This window comes from Scyliorhinus torazame, chromosome 21, assembly GCF_047496885.1.
Source record: "Scyliorhinus torazame isolate Kashiwa2021f chromosome 21, sScyTor2.1, whole genome shotgun sequence".
NCBI lineage: Eukaryota > Metazoa > Chordata > Chondrichthyes > Carcharhiniformes > Scyliorhinidae > Scyliorhinus > Scyliorhinus torazame.
Window position 1 is genome coordinate 16871381 of NC_092727.1, and position 25118 is coordinate 16896498.

At 52.7% G+C, this 25118-nt stretch overlaps 1 protein-coding gene across 5 annotated transcripts in view; it reads right to left on the minus strand.

Annotated features, from left to right (window-relative positions):
* alg9 (ALG9 alpha-1,2-mannosyltransferase) overlaps positions 1–25118 on the minus strand; it is a 308329-nt gene that overhangs the window by 196559 nt on the left and 86652 nt on the right. For all 5 annotated transcript variants that reach the window (XM_072486571.1, XM_072486567.1, XM_072486569.1 and 2 more), the window contains exons 11-12: positions 17109–17238; positions 15043–15190 (exon numbers count right to left, since the gene is read on the minus strand). In XM_072486571.1, the coding sequence (XP_072342672.1) occupies positions 15043–15190; positions 17109–17238 (278 nt within the window). The remainder of the gene's footprint in view (positions 1–15042; positions 15191–17108; positions 17239–25118) is intronic.

The window sequence follows — 25118 nt, forward strand, 5'->3', positions numbered from 1 at the left end:
TGTGCGAGTGTCTGTGAGTCTGCACGTGTGCGAGTGTCTGTGCATCTGCATGTGTGCGAGTGTGTGTCTGCATGTCTGCGAGTGTCTGTGAGTCTGCACATGTGCGAGTGTCTGTGAGACTGCATGTGTGCGAGTGTCTGTGAGTCTGCACGTGTGCGAGTGTCTGTGCATCTGCATGTGTGCGAGTGTCTGTGAGTCTGCATCTGTGCGAGTGTCTGTGCGTCTGCATGTGTGCGAGTGTCTGTGAGTCTGCATGTGTGCGAGTGTCTGTGAGTCTGCATGTGTGCGAGTGTCTGTGAGTCTGCATGTGTGCGAGTGTCTGTGAGTCTGCATGTGTGCGAGTGTCTGTGCATCTGCATGTGTGCGAGTGTCTGTGAGTCTGCACGTGGGCGAGTGTCTGTGCATCTGCATGCGTGCGAGTGTCTGTGAGTCTGCACGTGTGCGAGTGTCTGTGCATCTGCATGTGTGCGAGTGTCTGTGCATCTGCATGTGTGCGAGTGTCTGTGCATCTGCATGTGTGCGAGTGTCTGTGAGTCTGCACGTGTGCGGGTGTCTGTGAGTCTGCATGTGTGCGAGTGTGAGCGTCTGCATGTGTGCGAGTGTCTGTGAGTCTGCATGTGTGCGAGTGTCTGTGAGTCTCCATGTGTGCGAGTGTCTGTGCATCTGCATGTGTGCGAGTGTCTGTGAGTCTGCATGTGCGCGGGTGTCTGTGCATCTGCACGTGTGCGAGAGTCTGTGCGTCTGCATGTGCGCGAGTGTCTGTGAGTCTGGATGTGTGCGAGTGTCTGTGCGCCTGCATGTGTGCGAGTGTCTGTGCGTCTGCATGTGTGCGAGTGTCTGTGAGTCTGCACGTGTGCGAGTGTCTGTGCATCTGCATGTGTGCGAGTGTCTGTGCATCTGCATGTGTGCGAGTGTCTATGAGTCTGCATGTGTGCGAGTGTCTGTGAGTCTCCATGTGTGCGAGTGTGTGTCTGCATGTGCGCGAGTGTCTGTGAGTCTGGATGTGTGTGAGTGTCTGTGAGTCTGCATGTGTGCGAGTGTCTGTGCATCTGCATGTGTGCGAGTGTCTGTGAGTCTGCATGTGCGCGGGTGTCTGTGAGTCTGGATGTGTGCGAGTGTCTGTGCACCTGCATGTGTGCGAGTGTCTGTGCGTCTGCATGTGTGCGAGTGTCTGTGCGTCTGCATGTGCGCGAGTGTCTGTGCATCTGCATGTGTGCGAGTGTCTGTGAGTCTGCACGTGTGCGAGTGTCTGTGCATCTGCATGTGTGCGAGTGTCTGTGCATCTGCATGTGTGCGAGTGTCTGTGCATCTGCACGTGTGCGAATGTCTGTGAGTCTGCATGTGTGCGAGTGTCTGTGCATCTGCACGTGTGCGAGTGTCTGTGCATCTGCATGTGTGCGAGTGTCTGTGAGTCTGCACGTGTGCGAGTGTCTGTGAGTCTGCATGTGTGCGAGTGTCTGTGCATCTGCAAGTGTGCGAGTGTCTGTGAGTCTGCACGTGTGCGAGTGTCTGTGAGTCTGCATGTGCGAGAGTGTCTGTGCATCTGCATGTGTGCGAGTGTCTGTGAGTCTGCATGTGTGCGAGTGTCTGTGCATCTGCATGTGTGCGAGTGTCTGTGAGTCTACATGTGTGCGAGTGTCTGTGAGTCTGCACGTGTGCGAGTGTCTGTGCATCTGCAGGTGTGCGAGTGTCTGTGCATCTGCATGTGTGCGAATGTCTGTGAGTCTGCATGTGTGCGAGTGTCTGTGAGTCTGCACGTGTGCGAGTGTCTGTGCATCTGCATGTGTGCGAGTGTCTGTGAGTCTGCACGTGTGCGAGTGTCTGTGCATCTGCATATGTGCGAGTGTCTGTGCACCTGCATGTGTGCGAGTGTCTGTGCATCTGCATGTGTGCGAGTGTCTGTGAGACTGCATGTGTGCGTGTGTCTGTGAGTCTGCACGTGTGCGAGTGTCTGTACATCTGCATGTGTGCGAGTGTCTGTGCATCTGCATGTGTGCGAGTGTCTGTGAGTCTGCATGTGTGCGAGTGTCTGTGAGTCTGCATATGTGCGTGTGTCTGTGCATCTGCATGGGTGCGAGTGTCTGTGAGTCTGCACGTGTGCGAGTGTCTGTGCATCTGTATGTGTGCGAGTGTCTGTGCATCTGCATGTGTGCGAGTGTCTGTGAGTCTGCACGTGTGCGAGTGTCTGTGCGTCTGCATGTGTGCGAGTGTCTGTGAATCTGCATGTGTGCGAGTGTCTGTGAGTCTGCACGTGTGCGAGAGTCTGTGCGTCTGCATGTGTGCGAGTGTCTGTGCACCTGCATGTGTGCGAGTGTCTGTGCATCTGCATGTGTGCGAGTGTCTGTGAGTCTGCATGTGTGCGAGTGTCTGTGCGTCTGCATGTGTGCGAGTGTCTGTGAGTCTGCACGTGTGCGAGTGTCTGTGCATCTGCATGTGTGCGAGTGTGTTTCTGCATGTGTGCGAGTGTCTGTGAGTCTGCATGTGTGCGAGTGTCTGTGAGTCTGGATGTGTGCGAGTGTCTGTGAGTCTGCATGTGTGCGAGTGTCTGTGAGTCTGCACGTGTGCGAGTGTCTGTGCATCTGCATGTGTGCGGGTGTCTGTGAGTCTGCACGTGTGCGAGTGTCTGTGCATCTGCATGTGTGCGAGTGTCTGTGAGTCTGCACGTGTGCGAGTGTCTGTGCATCTGCATGTGTGCGAGTGTCTGTGCATCTGCATGTGTGCGAGTGTCTGTGAGTCTGCACGTGTGCGAGTGTCTGTGCGTCTGCATGTGTGCGAGTGTCTGTGCATCTGCATGTGTGCGAGTGTCTGTGAGTCTGCATGTGCACGGGTGTCTGTGCATCTGCACGTGTGCGAGTGTCTGTGAGTCTGCATGTGCGCGGGTGTCTGTGCATCTGCACGTGTGCGAGTGTCTGTGAGTCTGCATGTGCGCGAGTGTCTGTAAGACTGGATGTGTGCGAGTGTCTGTGCGCCTGCATGGGTGCGAGTGTCTGTGCGTCTGCATGTGTGCGAGTGTCTGTGAGTCTGCATGTGTGCGAGTGTCTGTGAGTTTGCATGTGTGCGAGTGTCTGTGAGTCTGCATGTGTGCGAGTGTCTGTGAGTCTGCATGTGTGCGAGTGTCTGTGAGTCTGCATGTGTGCGAGTGTCTGTGAGTCCGCATGTGTGCGAGTGTCTGTGAGTCTGCATGTGTGCGAGTGTCTGTGCATCTGCATGTGTGTGAGTGTCTGTGCATCTGCATGTGTGCGTGTGTCTGTGCGTCTGCATGTGTGCGAGTGTCTGTGAGTCTGTACGTGTGCGAGTGTCTGTGCATCTGCATGTGTGCGAGTGTGTGTCTGCATGTGTGCGAGTGTCTGTGAGTCTGCACGTGTGCGAGTGTCTGTGAGTCTGCATGTGTGCGAGTGTCTGTGAGTCTGCACGTGTGCGAGTGTCTGTGAGTCTGCACGTGTGCGAGTGTCTGTGCATCTGCATGTGTGCGAGTGTCTGTGAGTCTGCACGTGTGCGAGTGCCTGTGAGTCTGCATGTGTGTGAGTGTGAGCGTCTGCATGTGTGCGAGTGTCTGTGAGTCTGCATGTGTGCGAGTGTCTGTGCATCTGCATGTGTGCGAGTGTCTGTGAGTCTGCATGTGCGCGGGTGTCTGTGCATCTGCACGTGTGCGAGTGTCTGTGAGTCTGCATGTGCGCGAGTGTCTGTGAGTCCGGATGTGTGCGAGTGTCTGTGCGGCTGCATGTGTGCGAGTGTCTGTGCGTCTGCATGTGTGCGAGTGTCTGTGCGTCTGCATGTGCGCGAGTGTCTGTGCATCTGCATGTGTGCGAGTGTCTGTGCATCTGCACGTGTGCGAGTGTCTGTGCATCTGCACGTGTGCGAATGTCTGTGAGTCTGCATGTGTGCGAGTGTCTGTGCATCTGCACGTGTGCGAGTGTCTGTGCATCTGCATGTGTGCGAGTATCTGTGAGTCTGCACGTGTGCGAGTGTCTGTGCATCTGCATGTGTGCGAGTGTCTGTGAGTCTGCACGTGTGCGAGTGTCTGTGCATCTGCATGTGTGCGAGTGTCTGTGAGTCTGCACGTGTGCGAGTGTCTGTGCATCTGCACGTGTGCGAGTGTCTGTGCATCTGCATGTGTGCGAGTGTCTGTGCATCTGCACGTGTGCGAATGTCTGTGCATCTGCATGTGTGTGAGTGTCTGTGCATCTGCATGTGTGCGTGTGTCTGTGCGTCTGCATGTGTGCGAGTGTCTGTGAGTCTGCACGTGTGCGAGTGTCTGTGCATCTGCATGTGTGCGAGTGTGTGTCTGCATGTCTGCGAGTGTCTGTGAGTCTGCACATGTGCGAGTGTCTGTGAGTCTGCATGTGTGCGAGTGTCTGTGAGTCTGCACGTGTGCGAGTGTCTGTGCATCTGCATGTGTGCGAGTGTCTGTGAGTCTGCATCTGTGCGAGTGTCTGTGCGTCTGCATGTGTGCGAGTGTCTGTGAGTCTGCATGTGTGCGAGTGTCTGTGAGTCTGCATGTGTGCGAGTGTCTGTGAGTCTGCATGTGTGCGAGTGTCTGTGAGTCTGCATGTGTGCGAGTGTCTGTGCATCTGCATGTGTGCGAGTGTCTGTGAGTCTGCACGTGTGCGAGTGTCTGTGCATCTGCATGCGTGCGAGTGTCTGTGAGTCTGCACGTGTGCGAGTGTCTGTGCATCTGCATGTGTGCGAGTGTCTGTGCATCTGCATGTGTGCGAGTGTCTGTGCATCTGCATGTGTGCGAGTGTCTGTGAGTCTGCACGTGTGCGGGTGTCTGTGAGTCTGCATGTGTGCGAGTGTGAGCGTCTGCATGTGTGCGAGTGTCTGTGAGTCTGCATGTGTGCGAGTGTCTGTGAGTCTCCATGTGTGCGAGTGTCTGTGCATCTGCATGTGTGCGAGTGTCTGTGAGTCTGCATGTGCGCGGGTGTCTGTGCATCTGCACGTGTGCGAGAGTCTGTGCGTCTGCATGTGCGCGAGTGTCTGTGAGTCTGGATGTGTGCGAGTGTCTGTGCGCCTGCATGTGTGCGAGTGTCTGTGCGTCTGCATGTGTGCGAGTGTCTGTGAGTCTGCACGTGTGCGAGTGTCTGTGCATCTGCATGTGTGCGAGTGTCTGTGCATCTGCATGTGTGCGAGTGTCTATGAGTCTGCATGTGTGCGAGTGTCTGTGAGTCTCCATGTGTGCGAGTGTGTGTGAGTCTGGATGTGTGTGAGTGTCTGTGAGTCTGCATGTGTGCGAGTGTCTGTGCATCTGCATGTGTGCGAGTGTCTGTGAGTCTGCATGTGCGCGAGTGTCTGTGAGTCTGGATGTGTGTGAGTGTCTGTGAGTCTGCATGTGTGCGAGTGTCTGTGCATCTGCATGTGTGCGAGTGTCTGTGAGTCTGCATGTGCGCGGGTGTCTGTGAGTCTGGATGTGTGCGAGTGTCTGTGCACCTGCATGTGTGCGAGTGTCTGTGCGTCTGCATGTGTGCGAGTGTCTGTGCGTCTGCATGTGCGCGAGTGTCTGTGCATCTGCATGTGTGCGAGTGTCTGTGAGTCTGCATGTGTGCGAGTGTCTGTGCATCTGCATGTGTGCGAGTGTCTGTGCATCTGCATGTGTGCGAGTGTCTGTGCATCTGCACGTGTGCGAATGTCTGTGAGTCTGCATGTGTGCGAGTGTCTGTGCATCTGCACGTGTGCGAGTGTCTGTGCATCTGCATGTGTGCGAGTGTCTGTGAGTCTGCACGTGTGCGAGTGTCTGTGAGTCTGCATGTGTGCGAGTGTCTGTGCATCTGCAAGTGTGCGAGTGTCTGTGAGTCTGCACGTGTGCGAGTGTCTGTGAGTCTGCATGTGCGCGAGTGTCTGTGCATCTGCATGTGTGCGAGTGTCTGTGAGTCTGCATGTGTGCGAGTGTCTGTGCATCTGCATGTGTGCGAGTGTCTGTGAGTCTGCATGTGTGCGAGTGTCTGTGAGTCTGCACGTGTGCGAGTGTCTGTGCATCTGCAGGTGTGCGAGTGTCTGTGCATCTGCATGTGTGCGAATGTCTGTGAGTCTGCATGTGTGCGAGTGTCTGTGAGTCTGCACGTGTGCGAGTGTCTGTGCATCTGCATGTGTGCGAGTGTCTGTGAGTCTGCACGTGTGCGAGTGTCTGTGCATCTGCATATGTGCGAGTGTCTGTGCACCTGCATGTGTGCGAGTGTCTGTGCATCTGCATGTGTGCGAGTGTCTGTGAGACTGCATGTGTGCGTGTGTCTGTGAGTCTGCACGTGTGCGAGTGTCTGTACATCTGCATGTGTGCGAGTGTCTGTGCATCTGCATGTGTGCGAGTGTCTGTGAGTCTGCATGTGTGCGAGTGTCTGTGAGTCTGCATATGTGCGTGTGTCTGTGCATCTGCATGGGTGCGAGTGTCTGTGAGTCTGCACGTGTGCGAGTGTCTGTGCATCTGTATGTGTGCGAGTGTCTGTGCATCTGCATGTGTGCGAGTGTCTGTGAGTCTGCACGTGTGCGAGTGTCTGTGCGTCTGCATGTGTGCGAGTGTCTGTGCATCTGCATGTGTGCGAGTGTCTGTGAGTCTGCACGTGTGCGAGAGTCTGTGCGTCTGCATGTGTGCGAGTGTCTGTGCACCTGCATGTGTGCGAGTGTCTGTGCATCTGCATGTGTGCGAGTGTCTGTGAGTCTGCATGTGTGCGAGTGTCTGTGCGTCTGCATGTGTGCGAGTGTCTGTGAGTCTGCACGTGTACGAGTGTCTGTGCATCTGCATGTGTGCGAGTGTGTTTCTGCATGTGTGCGAGTGTCTGTGAGTCTGCATGTGTGCGAGTGTCTGTGAGTCTGGATGTGTGCGAGTGTCTGTGAGTCTGCATGTGTGCGAGTGTCTGTGAGTCTGCACGTGTGCGAGTGTCTGTGCATCTGCATGTGTGCGGGTGTCTGTGAGTCTGCACGTGTGCGAGTGTCTGTGCATCTGCATGTGTGCGAGTGTCTGTGAGTCTGCACGTGTGCGAGTGTCTGTGCATCTGCATGTGTGCGAGTGTCTGTGCATCTGCATGTGTGCGAGTGTCTGTGAGTCTGCACGTGTGCGAGTGTCTGTGCGTCTGCATGTGTGCGAGTGTCTGTGCATCTGCATGTGTGCGAGTGTCGGTGAGTCTGCATGTGCGCGGGTGTCTGTGCATCTGCACGTGTGCGAGTGTCTGTGAGTCTGCATGTGCGCGAGTGTCTGAGAGTCTGGATGTGTGCAAGTGTCTGTGCGCCTGCATGTGTGCGAGTGTCTGTGCGTCTGCATGTGTGCGAGTGTCTGTACGTCTGCATGTGCGCGAGTGTCTGTGCATCTGCATGTGTGCGAGTGTCTGAGTCTGCACGTGTGAGAGTGTCTGTGCATCTGCATGTGTGCGAGTGTCTGTGCATCTGCATGTGTGCGAGTGTCTGTGCATCTGCACGTGTGCGAATGTCTGTGAGTCTGCTTGTGTGCGAGTGTCTGTGCATCTGCACGTGTGCGAGTGTCTGTGCATCTGCATGTGTGCGAGTGCCTGTCAGTCTGCATGTGTGCGAGTGTGTGCGTCTGCATGTGTGCGAGTGTCTGTGAGTCTGCATGTGTGCGAGTGTCTGTGAGTCTCCATGTGTGCGAGTGTGTGTCTGCATGTGCGCGAGTGTCTGTGAGTCTGGATGTGTGTGAGTGTCTGTGAGTCTGCATGTGTGCGAGTGTCTGTGCATCTGCATGTGTGCGAGTGTCTGTGCATCTGCATGTGTGCGAGTGTCTGTGAGTCTGCATGTGCGCGGGTGTCTGTGCATCTGCACGTGTGCGAGTGTCTGTGAGTCTGCATGTGCGCGAGTGTCTGTGAGTCTGGATGTGTGCGAGTGTCTGTGCGCCTGCATGTGTGCGAGTGTCTGTGCGTCTGCATGTGTGCGAGTGTCTGTGCGTCTGCATGTGCGCGAGTGTCTGTGCATCTGCATGTGTGCGAGTGTCTGTGAGTCTGCACTTGTGCGAGTGTCTGTGCATCTGCATGTGTGCGAGTGCCTGTGCATCTGCATGTGTGCGAGTGTCTGTGCATCTGCACGTGTGCGAATGTCTGTGAGTCTGCATGTGTGCGAGTGTCTGTGCATCTGCACGTGTGCGAGTGTCTGTGCATCTGCATGTGTGCGAGTGTCTGTGAGTCTGCACGTGTGCGAGTGTCTGTGAGTCTGCATGTGCGCGAGTGTCTGTGCATCTGCATGTGTGCGAGTGTCTGTGAGTCTGCATGTGTGCGAGTGTCTGTGAGTCTGCACGTGTGCGAGTGTCTGTGCATCTGCATGTGTGCGAGTGTCTGTGAGTCTGCATGTGTGCGAGTGTCTGTGTGTCTGCACATGTGCGAGTGTCTGTGCATCTGCATGTGTGCGAGTGTCTGTGAGTCTGCACGTGTGCGAGTGTCTGTGCATCTGCATGTGTGCGAGTGTCTGTGCATCTGCATGTGTGCGAGTGTCTGTGCATCTGCATGTGTGCGAGTGTCTGTGAGTCTGCATGTGCGCGGGTGTCTGTGCATCTGCACGTGTGCGAGTGTCTGTGAGTCTGCATGTGCGCGAGTGTCTGTGAGTCTGGATGTGTGCGAGTGTCTGTGCGCCTGCATGTGTGCGAGTGTCTGTGCGTCTGCATGTGTGCGAGTGTCTGTGCGTCTGCATGTGCGCGAGTGTCTGTGCATCTGCATGTGTGCGAGTGTCTGTGAGTCTGCACTTGTGCGAGTGTCTGTGCATCTGCATGTGTGCGAGTGCCTGTGCATCTGCATGTGTGCGAGTGTCTGTGCATCTGCACGTGTGCGAATGTCTGTGAGTCTGCATGTGTGCGAGTGTCTGTGCATCTGCACGTGTGCGAGTGTCTGTGCATCTGCATGTGTGCGAGTGTCTGTGAGTCTGCACGTGTGCGAGTGTCTGTGAGTCTGCATGTGCGCGAGTGTCTGTGCATCTGCATGTGTGCGAGTGTCTGTGAGTCTGCATGTGTGCGAGTGTCTGTGAGTCTGCACGTGTGCGAGTGTCTGTGCATCTGCATGTGTGCGAGTGTCTGTGAGTCTGCATGTGTGCGAGTGTCTGTGTGTCTGCACATGTGCGAGTGTCTGTGCATCTGCATGTGTGCGAGTGTCTGTGAGTCTGCACGTGTGCGAGTGTCTGTGCATCTGCATGTGTGCGAGTGTCTGTGCATCTGCATGTGTGCGAGTGTCTGTATCTGCATGTGTGCGAGTGTCTGTGAGTCTGCATGTGTGCGTGTGTCTGTGAGTCTGCACGTGTGCGAGTGTCTGTGCATCTGCATGTGTGCGAGTGTCTGTGCATCTGCATGTGTGCGAGTGTCTGTCAGTCTGCATGTGTGCGAGTGTCTGTGCATCTGCATGGGTGCGAGTGTCTGTGAGTCTGCACGTGTGCGAGTGTCTGTGCATCTGCATGTGTGCGAGTGTCTGTGCATCTGCATGTGTGCGAGTGTCTGTGAGTCTGCACGTGTGCGAGTGTCTGTGCGTCTGCATGTGTGCGAGTGTCTGTGCATCTGCATGTGTGCGAGTGTCTGTGCATCTGCAGGTGTGCGAGTGTCTGTGAGTCTGCATGTGTGCGAGTGTCTGTGCGTCTGCATGTGTGCGAGTGTCTGTGAGTCTGCACGTGTGCGAGTGTCTGTGCATCTGCATGTGTGCGAGTGTGTTTCTGCATGTGTGCGAGTGTCTGTGAGTCTGCACGTGTGCGAGTGTCTGTGAGTCTGGATGTGTGCGAGTGTCTGTGAGTCTGCATGTGTGCGAGTGTCTGTGAGTCTGCACGTGTGCGAGTGTCTGTGCATCTGCATGTGTGCGAGTGTCTGTGCGTCTGCATGTGCGCGAGTGTCTGTGCATCTGCATGTGTGCGAGTGTCTGTGAGTCTGCACGTGTGCGAGTGTCTGTGCATCTGCATGTGTGCGAGTGTCTGTGCATCTGCACGTGTGCGAATGTCTGTGAGTCTGCATGTGTGCGAGTGTCTGTGCATCTGCACGTGTGCGAGTGTCTGTGCATCTGCATGTGTGCGAGTGTCTGTGCGTCTGCATGTGCGCGAGTGTGTTTCTGCATGTGTGCGAGTGTCTGTGAGTCTGCACGTGTGCGAGTGTCTGTGAGTCTGCATGTGTGCGAGTGTCTGTGCATCTGCATGTGTGCGAGTGTCTGTGAGTCTGCACGTGTGCGAGTGTCTGTGCATCTGCATGTGTGCGAGTGTCTGTGAGTCTGCATGTGTGCGAGTGTCTGTGTGTCTGCACGTGTGCGAGTGTCTGTGCATCTGCATGTGTGCGAGTGTCGGTGCATCTGCATGTGTGCGAGTGTCTGTGAGTCTGCATGTGTGCGAGTGTCTGTGAGTCTGCATATGTGCGAGTGTCTGTGCATCTGCATGTGTGCGAGTGTCTGTGAGTCTGCATGTGTGCGTGTGTCTGTGAGTCTGCACGTGTGCGAGTGTCTGTGCATCTGCATGTGTGCGAGTGTCTGTGCATCTGCATGTGTGCGAGTGTCTGTGAGTCTGCATGTGTGCGAGTGTCTGTGCATCTGCACGTGTGCGAGTGTCTGTGCATCTGCATGTGTGCGAGTGTCTGTGAGTCTGCATGTGTGCGAGTGTCTGTGCGTCTGCATGTGTGCGAGTGTCTGTGAGTCTGCACGTGTGCGAGTGTCTGTGCATCTGCATGTGTGCGTGTGTGTTTCTGCATGTGTGCGAGTGTCTGTGAGTCTGCACGTGTGCGAGTGTCTGTGAGTCTGGATGTGTGCGAGTGTCTGTGAGTCTGCATGTGTGCGAGTGTCTGTGAGTCTGCACGTGTGCGAGTGTCTGTGCATCTGCATGTGTGCGGGTGTCTGTGAGTCTGCACGTGTGCGAGTGTCTGTGCATCGGCATGTGTGCGAGTGTCTGAGTCTGCACGTGTGCGAGTGTCTGTGCATCTGCATGTGTGCGAGTGTCTGTGAGTCTGCATGTGTGCGAGTGTCTGTGCATCTGCACGTGTGCGAGTGTCTGTGAGTCTGCACGTGTGCGAGTGTCTGTGCGCGTGCATGTGTGCGAGTGTCTGTGCATCTGCATGTGTGCGAGTGTCTGTGAGTCTGCACGTGTGCGAGTGTCTGTGCGTCTGCATGTGTGCGAGTGTCTGTGCATCTGCATGTGTGCGAGTGTCTGTGCATCTGCATGTGTGCGAGTGTCTGTGAGTCTGCATGTGTGCGAGTGTCTGTGCGTCTGCATGTGTGCGAGTGTCTGTGAGTCTGCACGTGTGCGAGTGTCTGTGCATCTGCATGTGTGCGAGTGTGTTTCTGCATGTGTGCGAGTGTCTTTGAGTCTGCACGTGTGCGAGTGTCTGTGAGTCTGGATGTGTGCGAGTGTCTGTGAGTATGAATGTGTGCGAGTGTCTGTGAGTCTGCACGTGTGCGAGTGTCTGTGCATCTGCATGTGTGCGGGTGTCTGTGAGTCTGCACGTGTGCGAGTGTCTGTGCATCGGCATGTGTGCGAGTGTCTGTGAGTCTGCACGTGTGCGAGTGTCTGTGCATCTGCATGTGTGCGAGTGTCTGTGCATCTGCATGTGTGCGAGTGTCTGTGTGTCTGCACGTGTGCGAGTGTCTGTGCGTCTGCATGTGTGCGAGTGTCTGTGCATCTGCATGTGTGCGAGTGTCTGTGAGTCTGCATGTGCGCGGGTGTCTGTGCATCTGCACGTGTGCGAGTGTCTGTGAGTCTGCATGTGCGCGAGTGTCTGTGAGTCTGGATGTGTGCGAGTGTCTGTGCGCCTGCATGTGTGCGAGTGTCTGTGCGTCTGCATGTGTGCGAGTGTCTGTGCGCCTGCATGTGCGCGAGTGTCTGTGCATCTGCATGTGTGCGAGTGTCTGTGAGTCTGAACGTGTGCGAGTGTCTGTGCATCTGCATGTGTGCGAGTGTCTGTGCATCTGCATGTGTGCGAGTGTCTGTGCATCTGCACGTGTGCGAATGTCTGTGAGTCTGCATATGTGCGAGTGTCTGTGCATCTGCACGTGTGCGAGTGTCTGTGCATCTGCATGTGTGCGAGTGTCTGTGCATCTGCATGTGTGCGAGTGTCTGTGAGTCTGCATGTGCGCGGGTGTCTGTGCATCTGCACGTGTGCGAGTGTCTGTGAGTCTGCATGTGCGCGAGTGTCTGTGAGTCTGGATGTGTGCGAGTGTCTGTGCGCCTGCATGTGTGCGAGTGTCTGTGCGTCTGCATGTGTGCAAGTGTCTGTGCGTCTGCATGTGCGCGAGTGTATGTGCATCTGCATGTGTGCGAGTGTCTGTGAGTCTGCACGTGTGCGAGTGTCTGTGCATCTGCATGTGTGCGAGTGTCTGTGCATCTGCATGTGTGCGAGTGTCTGTGCATCTGCACGTGTGCGAATGTCTGTGAGTCTGCATGTGTGCGAGTGTCTGTGCATCTGCACGTGTGCGAGTGTCTGTGCATCTGCATGTGTGCGAGTGTCTGTGAGTCTGCACATGTGCGAGTGTCTGTGAGTCTGCATGTGCGCGAGTGTCTGTGCATCTGCATGTGTGCGAGTGTCTGTGAGTCTGCATGTGTGCGAGTGTCTGTGCATCTGCATGTGTGCGAGTGTCTGTGAGTCTGCATGTGTGCGAGTGTCTGTGAGTCTGCACGTGTGCGAGTGTCTGTGCATCTGCATGTGTGCGAGTGTCTGTGCATCTGCATGTGTGCGAGTGTCTGTGAGTCTGCATGTGTGCGATTGTCTGTGAGTCTGCACGTGTGCGAGTGTCTGTGCATCTGCATGTGTGCGAGTGTCTGTGAGTCTGCACGTGTGCGAGTGTCTGTGCATCTGCATGTGTGCGAGTGTCTGTGCATCTGCATGTGTGCGAGTGTCTGTGCATCTGCACGTGTGCGAATGTCTGTGAGTCTGCATGTGTGCGAGTGTCTGTGCATCTGCACGTGTGCGAGTGTCTGTGCATCTGCATGTGTGCGAGTGCCTGTGAGTCTGCACATGTGCGAGTGTCTGTGAGTCTGCATGTGCGCGAGTGTCTGTGCATCTGCATGTGTGCGAGTGTCTGTGAGTCTGCATGTGTGCGAGTGTCTGTGCATCTGCATGTGTGCGAGTGTCTGTGAGTCTGCATGTGTGCGAGTGTCTGTGAGTCTGCACGTGTGCGAGTGTCTGTGCATCTGCATGTGTGCGAGTGTCTGTGAGTCTGCACGTGTGCGAGTGTCTGTGCATCTGCATGTGTGCGAGTGTCTGTGCATCTGCATGTGTGCGAGTGTCTGTGCATCTGCATGTGTGCGAGTGTCTGTGAGTCTGCATGTGTGCGTGTGTCTGTGAGTCTGCACGTGTGCGAGTGTCTGTGCATCTGCATGTGTGCGAGTGTCTGTGCATCTGCATGTGTGCGAGTGTCTGTGAGTCTGCATATGTGTGAGTGTCTGTGAGTCTGCATGTGTGCGAGTGTCTGTGAGTCTGCATGTGTGTGAGTGTCTGTGAGTCTGCATGTGTGCGAGTGTCTGTGGGTCTGCATGTGCGCGAGTGTCTGTGAGTCTGCATGTGTGTGAGTGTCTGTGAGTCTGCATGTGCGCGGGTGTCTGTGGGTCTGGATGTGCGCGGGTGTCTGTGAGTCTGCATGTGCGCGAGTGTCTGTGGGTCTGGATGTGCGCGGGTGTCTGTGCGTCTGTGTTACTACTTAGTGCTTTAGCTGAACAATTTGATACCACATGATTTCAAGATTTCTACAAATCTAGAAATATCTTCATCCAGAAGGTGGTGTGAGGCTGGAACACATTACCTAAAAAAGTAGCAAAGGCAGAAACTCTCATCACATTTCAAAAATACTGGGAAATGTAATTTAAGTGCCTTAACCAAGAGCTGGAGCCTGGGATTAGGCTGTACTATTTGTTTTCAGACAGCATGCATAGGGTGGGCCGAATGGTCTCCATCCACTGTCTAAACGTCTATGATTTTGTGTTTCCAGAAAATAAAAAGCTGAGCCTATTCCAGTCATCAACAAACTCATCCCTTCTTATAAAGAACAGGTGGTCTCCTCTAACTGTATTTTGTTAATAGGACTATAGTAACATAGGACATATTTTTACCATTTAACAGATAAGATCTAAAATGACCTATTTGACGCTTTGGATATAATGATTTTCAGTAGATTTGCGTGATTTGAATGAGAAAAGGCTACATTACACACATTACCTGTTAAACGACAATGACATAGGGCTGAATCTTAACTCCCGCAAATGGTTAGATTTGGGCCAACTGCCTTGACTCAGTTTTCAGTAATAAATAGACAGATTCAAAAAGTTGGACAAAAATAAACCAAACGCCTGAAGCCATCACAGCTCAGACCCACCCACATCTGGTTGTAACAGAGGCAGGACAGGGGGTGGGTAACCGAACCACTCGCAGGAAGCAGGTCGGCAATTTAAATATGATAATGAGGCTGATTCTCACCTCAGCCGCCATTTTGAATGTTACCCTGGCCAGCTGGGGTTTCTGGGCCTCCGGGAGCCAGGCAGCTCAATGGGAGACGAAGGTCGCTGGATGCAAGCTGGTAAATGTTTTTCCACCATTGGATTCAGTTTACGCTTCGTAAACCCTCTGGGATTGGACAACATAATCCCGGTCATGGACAGAGCTGTTGCCCACCACCCCCCCCCCCCCCCCAACACACACGTCCCCGTCAACCTTTCCTATCTCACTCGCTCCCAGCCGCCAATCTTGCTCTGACCTTCCACGTGCCTTCTGGTCCCCAATCTTCCCTCTTGCTCGGAAGCCCGATCTTCCCTCCAGAGTCCTGTCTTACCTCCGGCCTCCCACCATTCCCCCCCACGTCCTTCCTGATTTCCTTCCTCCCCACACACACCCCCCCCCCCCCCCCCCCCTCCCACCCCTACCTCCTCTCCCAAACTGCAGCCTGGAGCTGATGGCCTACCTGCCCGACAGCCATCCAGCCTCTCCATCTGACAGGCTGTGGCCGGGAAACGGAGGTTGGACATCGCAGATCGGGCCCTGCTGTCAAATTTGTCTGGGCCTTCAGAAAACCGGGCCTTCCAGGACCCCCGACTTCAGAGCAGATCCTCCCCGTCTCATAACCAACCCATAATGTCCAACCGTCACAGAAATGAGGGCCTAGAGGTAAAATTACTCACTTGTCAGGTAGGAGAAAGCTACTGGGAAAGCGATGCCATTCTTTTCCAACGCAAACGTTGACTGGTCTGCCCTCCGGCACCATGTGAATGCTTGGGTCTGTCGCAATCCGGTGAAATTCTGGATAAAGGTCGAGTGGGGCGTGGTAACCTGTGAATCAACAGCGAGACAACATGATGGATATTCCTCTCGCAACCTCAATTCATTTGGCCGCAATCTTAAAAAGAATATCAGGCCGGGATCATTCGCAAACCTGTCGCTCATAAAACAAAAGAAGAAATTGCAAATGCACAATCACATCAGCTGGTTCAACATGGGTGTCGCTACAAGTATAAGGATTGAATTTTCCAGTCCTTCTCACCGGTGGGATTTTCCGGTCCCGCCAATGGCAAGCCCCCCCCCCCCCCCCCCCCCCCGCCCCGCAGCAGGTACATCAGCGGCGCAGGCGGCAAAAAATGCAAAACCCATTGACGTCAGTGGACCAGAAGATCCCGTCGCCGGCCAATGGGGTACAACCTCCAAGAAATTGGGAACATCACAGCCAGGCATCGGTCTGTCCTTGTCGATACCCATTTACCTGTGCATTTTCTCAGTCACTGAACACTACTGGGACTGGGAACACCGGCTAATCTTGAGCTCCCAGAGCAGGCAGTCAATCAACTGGGATCAGCGATCCCAGGGCAGAGACAAGAGTCCAGGCAGGGACCTCTGCCGGTTCATTCGGGTCAGCAACCAACTGAGCAGTTTACTTACCCACTCAGCCAAGGACCAGAATTATCTTGTTGGATTGCTGTTAAATTACAGTTCAATAAGTACTCCGCCAACCTTGACCTCCATCTTTGATTATGCCATCTGAGGCGAGTGTGGTTCTGACACCACACTGCATCTCAGCACAACCACAAACTGGGAGAACTCCCCCAAAGGCAGTGGGAAAGTTTAACTTCAACTTCAAATGTTATGAAACACAACGTACGACGCTGTGGCTTTGAAGTTAGTGCCGACGACGTCTATTGGTAGCCATGATGGACCAGGAGAATAACGTTTGGCCAAATGGCTGGGGAAACCTCTCTTTTGTTTTAGTTATTTATCCATGGCATGTGGTTGGCACTGGCTAGGCCGGCACTTATCGCCATCCCTAATTGCCCCTCGGAAGGTGACGGTGAGCCATCTTCTTGAATCACTGCAGTCCTTACGGTGTAGGTACACCCCCAGTGCTGTCAGGGGGGGGGGGGAGTTCCAGGATTCAGACCCAGAATCCCACATTCAGTACAGGTAAAAGGCATCACAACATGCCGACTGGATGTTTCAGTCCTTTCGAGCAGTTTTAAAAAACAAATTTCCAACTGAGGGGCAATTTAGCGTGGCCAATCCACCTAACCTGCACATCTTTGGGTTGTGGGGGTGAAACCCATGCAGACACGGGGAGAATGTGCAAACTCCACACGGACAGTGACCCGGGGCCGGGATTCAACCCGGGACCTCGGCGCCGTGAGGCAGCTGTGCTAACCACTGCGCCCTTCCTTTAGAGCAGTTGTCATATTAGTTTGACCAATCCTCCTGACAAGACCCCAAGCAGCACCATCGAATGGGCAGTGATTAAACCAAATTGCCTAATTATAATAAAAATGTGCAAGACAAAATGGGTAGTAACTCAATATTCCCAAGGCAGAAAGCTATTATTGCTCCTAGTGGCATCAACCCCTTCTCCTCGGCGCAGACCAGGGAGAGATCAGCGCGGGTCACTGACAGGATACCTCATCTGCATCCAGCCAGAAGCCACCTGGCTCATTAAGAGTACACCCACCCCCACCTGCCACAAATCCGACTGGGAATGTCAGTGCGAACGCGAGCACTGGCAGGTGGGTATGGTCACAGTGTGGCTGGTTAGACAGCTCCCAATATAAATGTAGATATCAAAATTAATCTTGAAAATTAAACAAATATGGAGAGAATGCGAGATTCCACTTGCAAACACTGAGCGTTTAACGTCACATATAAAGTGGGGGGGGGGGTTGGGATAAACATTACTTTGCGCATAAACTCCACCAACACCTCCAATCACACTGACCTCTGAATAAAGCCACTGAGCGAGAGAGAGAGAGAAATCCAAACAGGCTGACTGTGCCCAAAGCCAGCCAGTTAGAGGAGATGGTGTAATGCTCCAGACGGTAACGCTGGAATAAGAAATGGTAGCACTTCTGTGAAAAGATGAAACGTAGCACCGTTAATTGATTGCATAGACCAGAGTGGGGGAAGCATTGTAGAAACATAGAAAATAGGAGCAGAAGGAGGCCCTTCAGCCCTTCGAGTATGCTCCACCTTTCATTATCATCATGGCTGATCACCCAACTCAATTACCTAGTTCTGCCTCCCCCCCCCCCCCCCCCGCAATATCCTTTGATCCTTTTCGTCCCTCGTGCGATATCTAACTGCTTCTTGAAAACATACAATGTTTTTGCCTCAACTGCTTTCTGTGGTAACGAATTCCACAGGCCGACCACTCTCTGGCTGAAGAAATTTCTCCTCATCTCAGTCCCGAATGGTGTACCCGATATTCTCAGACTATGACCCCGATTCTGGACTCCCCCGCATTTGGGAACATCCGTCCTGCGTCTACCCTGTCTAGTCCGGTTAGAATTGTTTAAAAAATCATTTATGGGATGTGGGCGTCACTGGTAAGGCCAGCATTTATTACCCATCCCTAGTTTTATAGTTTCTGTGCCATGCCCCCAATTCTTCTGAATTCCAGTGAATACAATCCTCACCCGTTCAACCTCTCCTTGTACATCAGTCCTGCCATCCCAGACATCAGTCTAGAAAACCTTCCCTGCACTCCCTCTGGAGCAAGAACATCTTTCCTCAGATTAGGAGACCAAAGCGACACACAATATCCCAGGTGTGGCCTCACCAAGGCCCCGTATAATTACCTCAAGATTCTCACCCCCACAACCCAAAGACGTGCAGGGTAGGTGGATTGGCCACGCTAAATCACCCTTCATTGAAAAAAATAATAATAATTACAGCAAGACATCCATGCTCCTCTACTCGAATCCTCTCGCTATGAAGACCAACATACAGGGCAACATATTGGGCAGCACAGTGGCTAGCACCAGGGTCCCAGGTTTGATTCCCGGCTGGGTCACTGTCTGTGCAGATTCTGCACGTTCTCCCCGTGTCTGCGTGGGTTTCCTCCGGGTGCTCTGATTTCCTCCCACATTCCGTGCAGGTTAGGTGGGTTGGCCATGATAAATTGCCCTTGGTTTCCCCCCCAAAAAAGGTTAGGAAGGGTTATTGGGTTACGGGGATAGGGTGGAAGTGAGGGCTTAAGTGGGTCGGTGCAGACTCGATGGGCCGAATGGCCTCCATCTGCACTGTATGTTCTATACCACTTGCCTTCTCTACTGCCTGTTGTTCCGGCATGCTTACCTTCAGCGACTAGTGCACGAGGACACCCAGGTCTCGTTGCACATTCCCCTCTCCTAATCTATGGCGATTCAGATAATAATCTGCCTTCCGAATTCTGCTACCAAAGTGGATAACCTCACATTTATCCAAATTATACTGCATCTGCCATTCATTTGCCCACTCACTCAACTTGTCCAGATCACACTGATGGATCTGTGCATCCTCCTCACGGCTCACCCTCCCACCCAGTTCTTTGTCAGTATGGATAACCTCAGCAATTTCACCAAACAGTGATGTTTACCTCAAGTTGCTGATGCCAACACCTCTTGGGTAGAACACCATAAACAGTTTGGGATTTACATAAGTGAGGTTACAATGCCGAGCCTCATCGTTATCAGAACCTTAGATTCACAAAACGTGAATGAGATAAACAATGGGATAAGAATTGGAAGGTGCAAAGCATAACCAGGATGTCTGGAATTCTTGGGTCAGATTGCCAGGGTTTTAAGGGCAGCAGGTGCCACATGGGCTATACTTTGGGTACCTCTAATGTAGACTGTAAACTAACTGAACAAAATTTACCAACCTACCAATGCAAGTTGGCAGATGATGCATCAATAAGCTCTGAAGAGTGTGCAGCTTAGAAGACAGACTTACACACACACACTCTCTCTCTCTTTCTCTCAAAATGCTCCAGCTTATTTTGCAGCTTATAGTATCGCTGCACATGCAGGTACATACGTGACACATGATAGCTTGTACACACTTAAACATTCTTCGTGATACTTTGAGCTTCAGAGGAAGTCAGAACCTTGACAGAGGGAAGATGACACAGTTCTTGCAATACTATTTAACGCCTGGTGCAACACAGAGGTAAAACGGATTCATAAATCAGAGATATGCACTCAATCCCACATAAATGAACAGTCCCTAAAACATTCCAGATGGCAACAGACATCTTAAAGTCATAGCTTGGTCATAGCAAGTCCGAGAAGGCCAATTAAAGGGTTCTTCTTGACTTAAAGCTGTTACAATGGGTAGCACAGTGGTTAGCACTGTTGCCTCACAGCGCCAGGGTCCCAGGTTCGATCCCCGGCTTGGGTCACTGTCTGTGTGGAGTCCGCTCATTCTCCCCGTGTCTGCGTGGGTTTCCTCCGGGTGCTCCGGTTTCCTCCCACAAGTCCCGAAAGACGGGCTTGTTAGGTGAATTGGACATTCTGAATTCTCCCTCCGTGTACCCGAACAGGCGCCGGAGTGTGGCGACGAGGGGCTTTTCACAGTAACTTCATTGCAGTGTTAATGTAAGCCCGCTTGTGACAATAAAGATTATTATTATTACACACAGCTTTTCAGCGCATTAACGGCTCTAGTGCAGATGCATTGATTTTTCTTTTTTTTAAATTTAGTGTACCCAATTCATTTTTTCCAATTAAGGGGCAATTTAGCGTGGCCAGTCCACCTATCCTGCACATCTTTGGGTTGCGGGGGCGAAACCCAGGCATACACGGGGAGAATGTGCAAACTCCACACGGACAGTGACCCAGAGCCGGGATCGAACCTGGGACCTCGGCGCCGTGAGGCTACAGTGCTAACCACTGCGCCACCGTGCTGCCCCGTGCAGAGGCATTGATGAAGACTTTCTATTCAATTACATTTGGAGGCTGGCTGTGCAATAAGCACAACACATAAACAGAGAGGACAAAGAAAGAGCTAAGGATTGTCTTAGGAAAGACATCTGCGTAACAGGCTCACTTTCTGTCAGTCAACTCCTCTCAGCCACACTCCCAATCTTGGATTGAAAAGATTTGGCTTGCCTCTCGATAACTATTCGGGGTGTCAAATGGCCGCCCCTTAAGCCATAGGATTGGGGCAGCTCTTGTGCAAAGTGCAGGTCCAAAATGCAAGCCTCGGGACTTCCGGTGATGGCGGGCGGGAGGCAGCCGCACATTGGAAGGCTCCCGTTCAGGAACGGCATTTTCGGGGAGTAACGCCCGGTCCTAGGGCCAGCGACGGCAGTAAAAATCGGGAGATAGCGCAAGGAGAAGAAGGATGTTTAAAAAAACACCAAAAAAACGGCCGGGAAAAAAGCGGCTGAAAGTCCGTTGGAGAGGGGAAAGGTCACCGCGGGGTCAACAAAGAAAATGGAGGCTGGAGCACCAGGGGAGGCCGCAGTGCTTACGGCTGAAGAACTAACTAAGGTGATGGCTGCGGAATTCCAAAAGCAGTTGGTGCAGATTGCGAAATGTATGGAGATGGTGAGGAAGGAGATGAGGGAGGCTTTGAATGTGCTGGTGGAGGAGGCGGTTTCCCCGGTGAAGATGGCGGTGGCGAGCACAGTGTAGGAGGTGCGAGAGCAAGGAGAGGCGCTGAAGGAAGTGGAGGAGACGGTATTGCAGCACGGTGATCAACTTGCCTCGATGGGGAAGGAGATACGGAAGGTGATGGACATTAACAAGGATCTGGGAGGAAAAATGGAAGACCTGGAAAACAGATCCAGGCGACAGAATTTGAGGGTCGTGGGGCTGCCCGAAGGAGTTGAAGGACCGAAGCCGACTGAGTATTTTGCCGCGATGCTGGCAAAACTACTGGGGGAGGGGGAGGACCCCTCCCGATATGAACTGGATCGGGCTCATCGGTCGTGGAGGCCTGTACAAAAGGCGAGTGAGCCGCCAAGGGCAGTGACTCTGTGCTTCCGTAGGTACAGTGTGAAAGAGAAGGTCCTGAGCGGGGCCAAGCAGAATCGGGTGGTGCAGTGGGCTGGAGCTGGTAAACGTGTATACTAGGACTTTACGGTGGAGCTGGCGAGGAGGCGGGCTGCCTTCAACCGGGTGAAGAGGGCACTGTACATTGGCAAGGTGCAGTGCGGCATTGTATATCCAGCGAAGCTGAGGGTGACTTACAAGCTCAGGGACTTTTATTTTGGAACGGTGGAAGCAGCGGAGGAGTTTGCGAAGGCAGAAGGACTGTGGCAGAACTGACAAATTGAGGAATGGTCATGTGCCGATGTAACCTCATGACTGTATTTTCTTCTTTTTTTTGTATCACTGCGCGCGGGTGTAGAGGCTAAAGGAGCCAATGTTGCATATATTTGGACAAGGGAAGGGACAGGACTTTCACTCGAAAGGAGGGCTCTTTGGGGTGTAGGTGGATATGCGGGGTTTGTGTGCTAAAAGGGGATCTTTGGGCTTTCCTAGGGCCGGGCAAGGGGGAAAGGGACCCGGGCGGGGGCCTCTATGCTGGCCGGTTTAAGCCGGCCAGTGAACGGGAGTGAGGTGGGGGGAGGGGCTGCGGCCATCGGAGCCTGGCAGAACAGGGTCCGAGTGGTCTAGCCGGGGTGGAAAGTTGGGGGGAGGGAACCGAGGTTGTGGGAGGGAACCGAGGTTGGGAGGAGGAGTTTTACAAGAGGCAGTGGACGGGAGGAGCTGGAGACTTGGGGGGGGGGGTACAACTCTGGGGTATCATGCACGGTACTCTCTTAGAGGCTGGATGGTGTTGGTTGGGGGGCGTGGGTGGGGTGGAGAGCCGTGTAGATTAAGGGTGACTACGGGTAATCCCTGATTCCTTTTTGTCATTTGTTTATGTAAATGTTTGGGGGTTGGTGGGTGGATGGGATCGTTGTTATTATGGGGATTGACATATCTTGTTGATTATTGTCTATTGTTGATGGGTGTAAATGTGGGAGAAAACGTGAAAAAGAATTAAAAAAAATTTTAAAAACAAAACAAAATGCAAGCCTCCACCAGGTGAAAAATTTATTATAAAAATGAGGCAATTGCATAGTGAACAAGAAATATTATAATCTCATGTAAAAAAAATAAGAGAGATGAAGGAGCACTTTGTAGAGTCTTACCTTTCCTATTCCTTCAAGGGCACTTGATCGAAACCAGTCCATTAGTACCTTTAGTCAACCAGTATAACATACACTTCACTTTATTTTCAACATCACTGAAGCACATCAAATAGACAAATTAGATTTTAAGCAGACAGATTATGCTCATGGGTTTGGCATTTTTAACAGGAATTCTGCTCATGGAGTGGCTGAGTTCAATTGTGTTGGGATCAAATGTTTAAAAGGAATGAGGCAACGGTTGTTGGGTTTTGGGGCACGCCACTGGCTCATTTGTGTCCCTTGTGCTCCCAGCACTTTACAGAGACACTGGGAAACGGACGTCATAAAGAGCAGATTGGAACAGATGTGAAATTTCAGAACAAAAAAAATTACTAAAATAAGGAGAAATATTTGGGGAAAAGGAGGCCGCCATAGAAATAGAGAATAGGAATGAGAGAGATCAGTTCTGAAATGAGCTTGTCCCCACAGAATCCCTACAGTGCGGAAGGGGGCCATTCGGGCCATCACGTCTGCACCCACGTTCTGAAAGAGCACCCTTCCTAGGCCCACTCTCCCGTCCTATCCCCGTAATCCCACATAATTTACACATCTTTGCACTGTGGGAGAAAGCCGGAGCACCCGGAGGAAACCCACGGAAGCACAGGGGAAACATACAAACTCCACACTGTAAGGACCCTTCCTGTTGATTCCCAGGGGTGAGATTCTCCGTAATCGGCGCGATGTCCGCCGACCGGCGCCAAAAACAGCGCGAATCAGTCCGGCATCGCGCCGCCCCAAAGGTGCGGAATTCTCCACATCTTGAGGGGCCGAGCCCTAACCTTGAGGAGCTAGACCCACGCAGGACTGATTTCCGCCCCGCCAGCTGGCGGGAAAGGCCTTTGGTGCCCCGCCAGCCGGCGCGGAAATGACTTTGCCGGGCGGCGCATGCGCGGGAACGTCAGCGGCCGCTCACGGCATCCCCGCGCATGCGCAGTGGAGGGGGTCTCTTCCGCCTCCGCCATAGTGGAGACCATGGCGAAGGAGGAAGGAAAAGAGTGCCCCCACAGCACTGGCCCGCCCGCGGATCGGTGGGCCCCGATCGCGGGCCAGGCCACCATGGGGACACCCCCCGGGGCCAGATCGCCCTGCGCCCCCCCCCGGAGCCCGCTCGCGCCGCCGTGTCCCGCCGTCCCAAAGGTGGTTCAATCCACGCCGGCGGGCGTAGGTTGACAGCGGCGGGACTTCGGACCATCGCGGGCCGTAGAATCGCCGGGGGATTTCCGGCGCGATTCCAGCCCCCGGCAAATATCCGGTGGCGGAGAATTCGCGACACGGCAGGGGCGGGATTCACGCCGGCCCCCGGCGATTCTCCGACCCGGTGGGGGGTCGGAGAATCGCGCCCCTGATTTCCCATTCCTTTTACTTTGCCATTTATCACTTTTGATCCATGGATGTTTAATGGACATATACCTTTACGTCGCGCAGAGGAAGTGAGGAACTCAAAAGTAACAAAATAGTACACTGTGCTAGCTTTTGAATAGTAGAGCTGAAACGTTTTGGCACCCGAGATCATAGGGACTCAGTTCGATTGGTCAGCTGGTGGCCAATGAATTGGCCAAAATGCCATATTCTGCCCGGTAACAAGCGGTGATTGGGTCCTACCGTAGTGGCATGGTTTCCAGAGAATCAAGGACAGGACAGTCGGGTCAGAAAAGAAGCTGTGTGAGTCTCTCTCTGAAGAGCTGAATAGCTGCTGTATTTCTGAACCTACAGAAAACCTGGATGATTCTACACTGCACACCATTACAGACTGAAAGCAGAAACTTCGAACTGAAAGCCAGAAGGCAACCATTTGAAACAAAGACTCTTTTATCATTTTTACTTTCAGCATTATTTTTACACCCCTCTTTTCCCCTCTGTATTTGTTTGTCTGTGTGTGAGTAGAGGGTAGGGGCGAGTTAAAGGGGGGAGGTTAGGAATTAGATAATAGTTAAACACTTGTATTTGCTGCATATTTTAATTATAGTTGTTGTTATTAACAAAATTAATTGTGTTTAAATTTACAAACCTGTAAATTTGTAGTTATTGAGCAGCCGAGGTCAAATGCTTTGGGCGTTTCTCTAAGGATTATCTGTTAATTTCAATTGTTTTGCGACTCCGGGTCAAGTGGTGCTGGAATTGACCGCACGCTAGACCAGGTCGTAACAACAAAGATAACAACAAGGTCGTAATTAAACCCGGGTGCCTGGAGTTGTGAGGGAGCTGTGCTAACCACTGTGCCATCATGCTGCATCTGTGGATCAGTGAACAGTATTCTTCTTCCAAATGCTCAATGACTTGTGTGCAATTCTTGCTTGTCTTGCCTCTTTATTAACCTTTCCTCCATGTGCTATTAGCTTTGATAGCATCCCTCCCGACCTGCTCATCTATATCCATTGCGGCAAATTTATAATCTTTTCAAATGCATGGTGACTATGCACAACCTCATTCTCCTCATTCCCGCACCAGCCTCCCCGAAGAGGCGCCGGAACGTGGCGATGAGGGGCTTTTCACAGTAACTTCATTTGAAGCCTACTTGTGACAATAAGCGATTTTCATTTCATTTTTTCATTTTCCTTATGTTCAAAATATATACGTATATTCTGCAGCTGAAATGTGTTTTAATGCTACCAGCTACAGGATCTCCTCTCGGTTTAACAAATACTGCATTGAATGTTTGAGACTGGTTTCCAATCCATCTGCCCTGCAGAAGCACCTCACTATCCAACAGTAGATACTGTCAAGAATACTTTGCATCATTTTCTGTTGGACCAATGGATTCTGAAGGAGACATCTGATTAAATT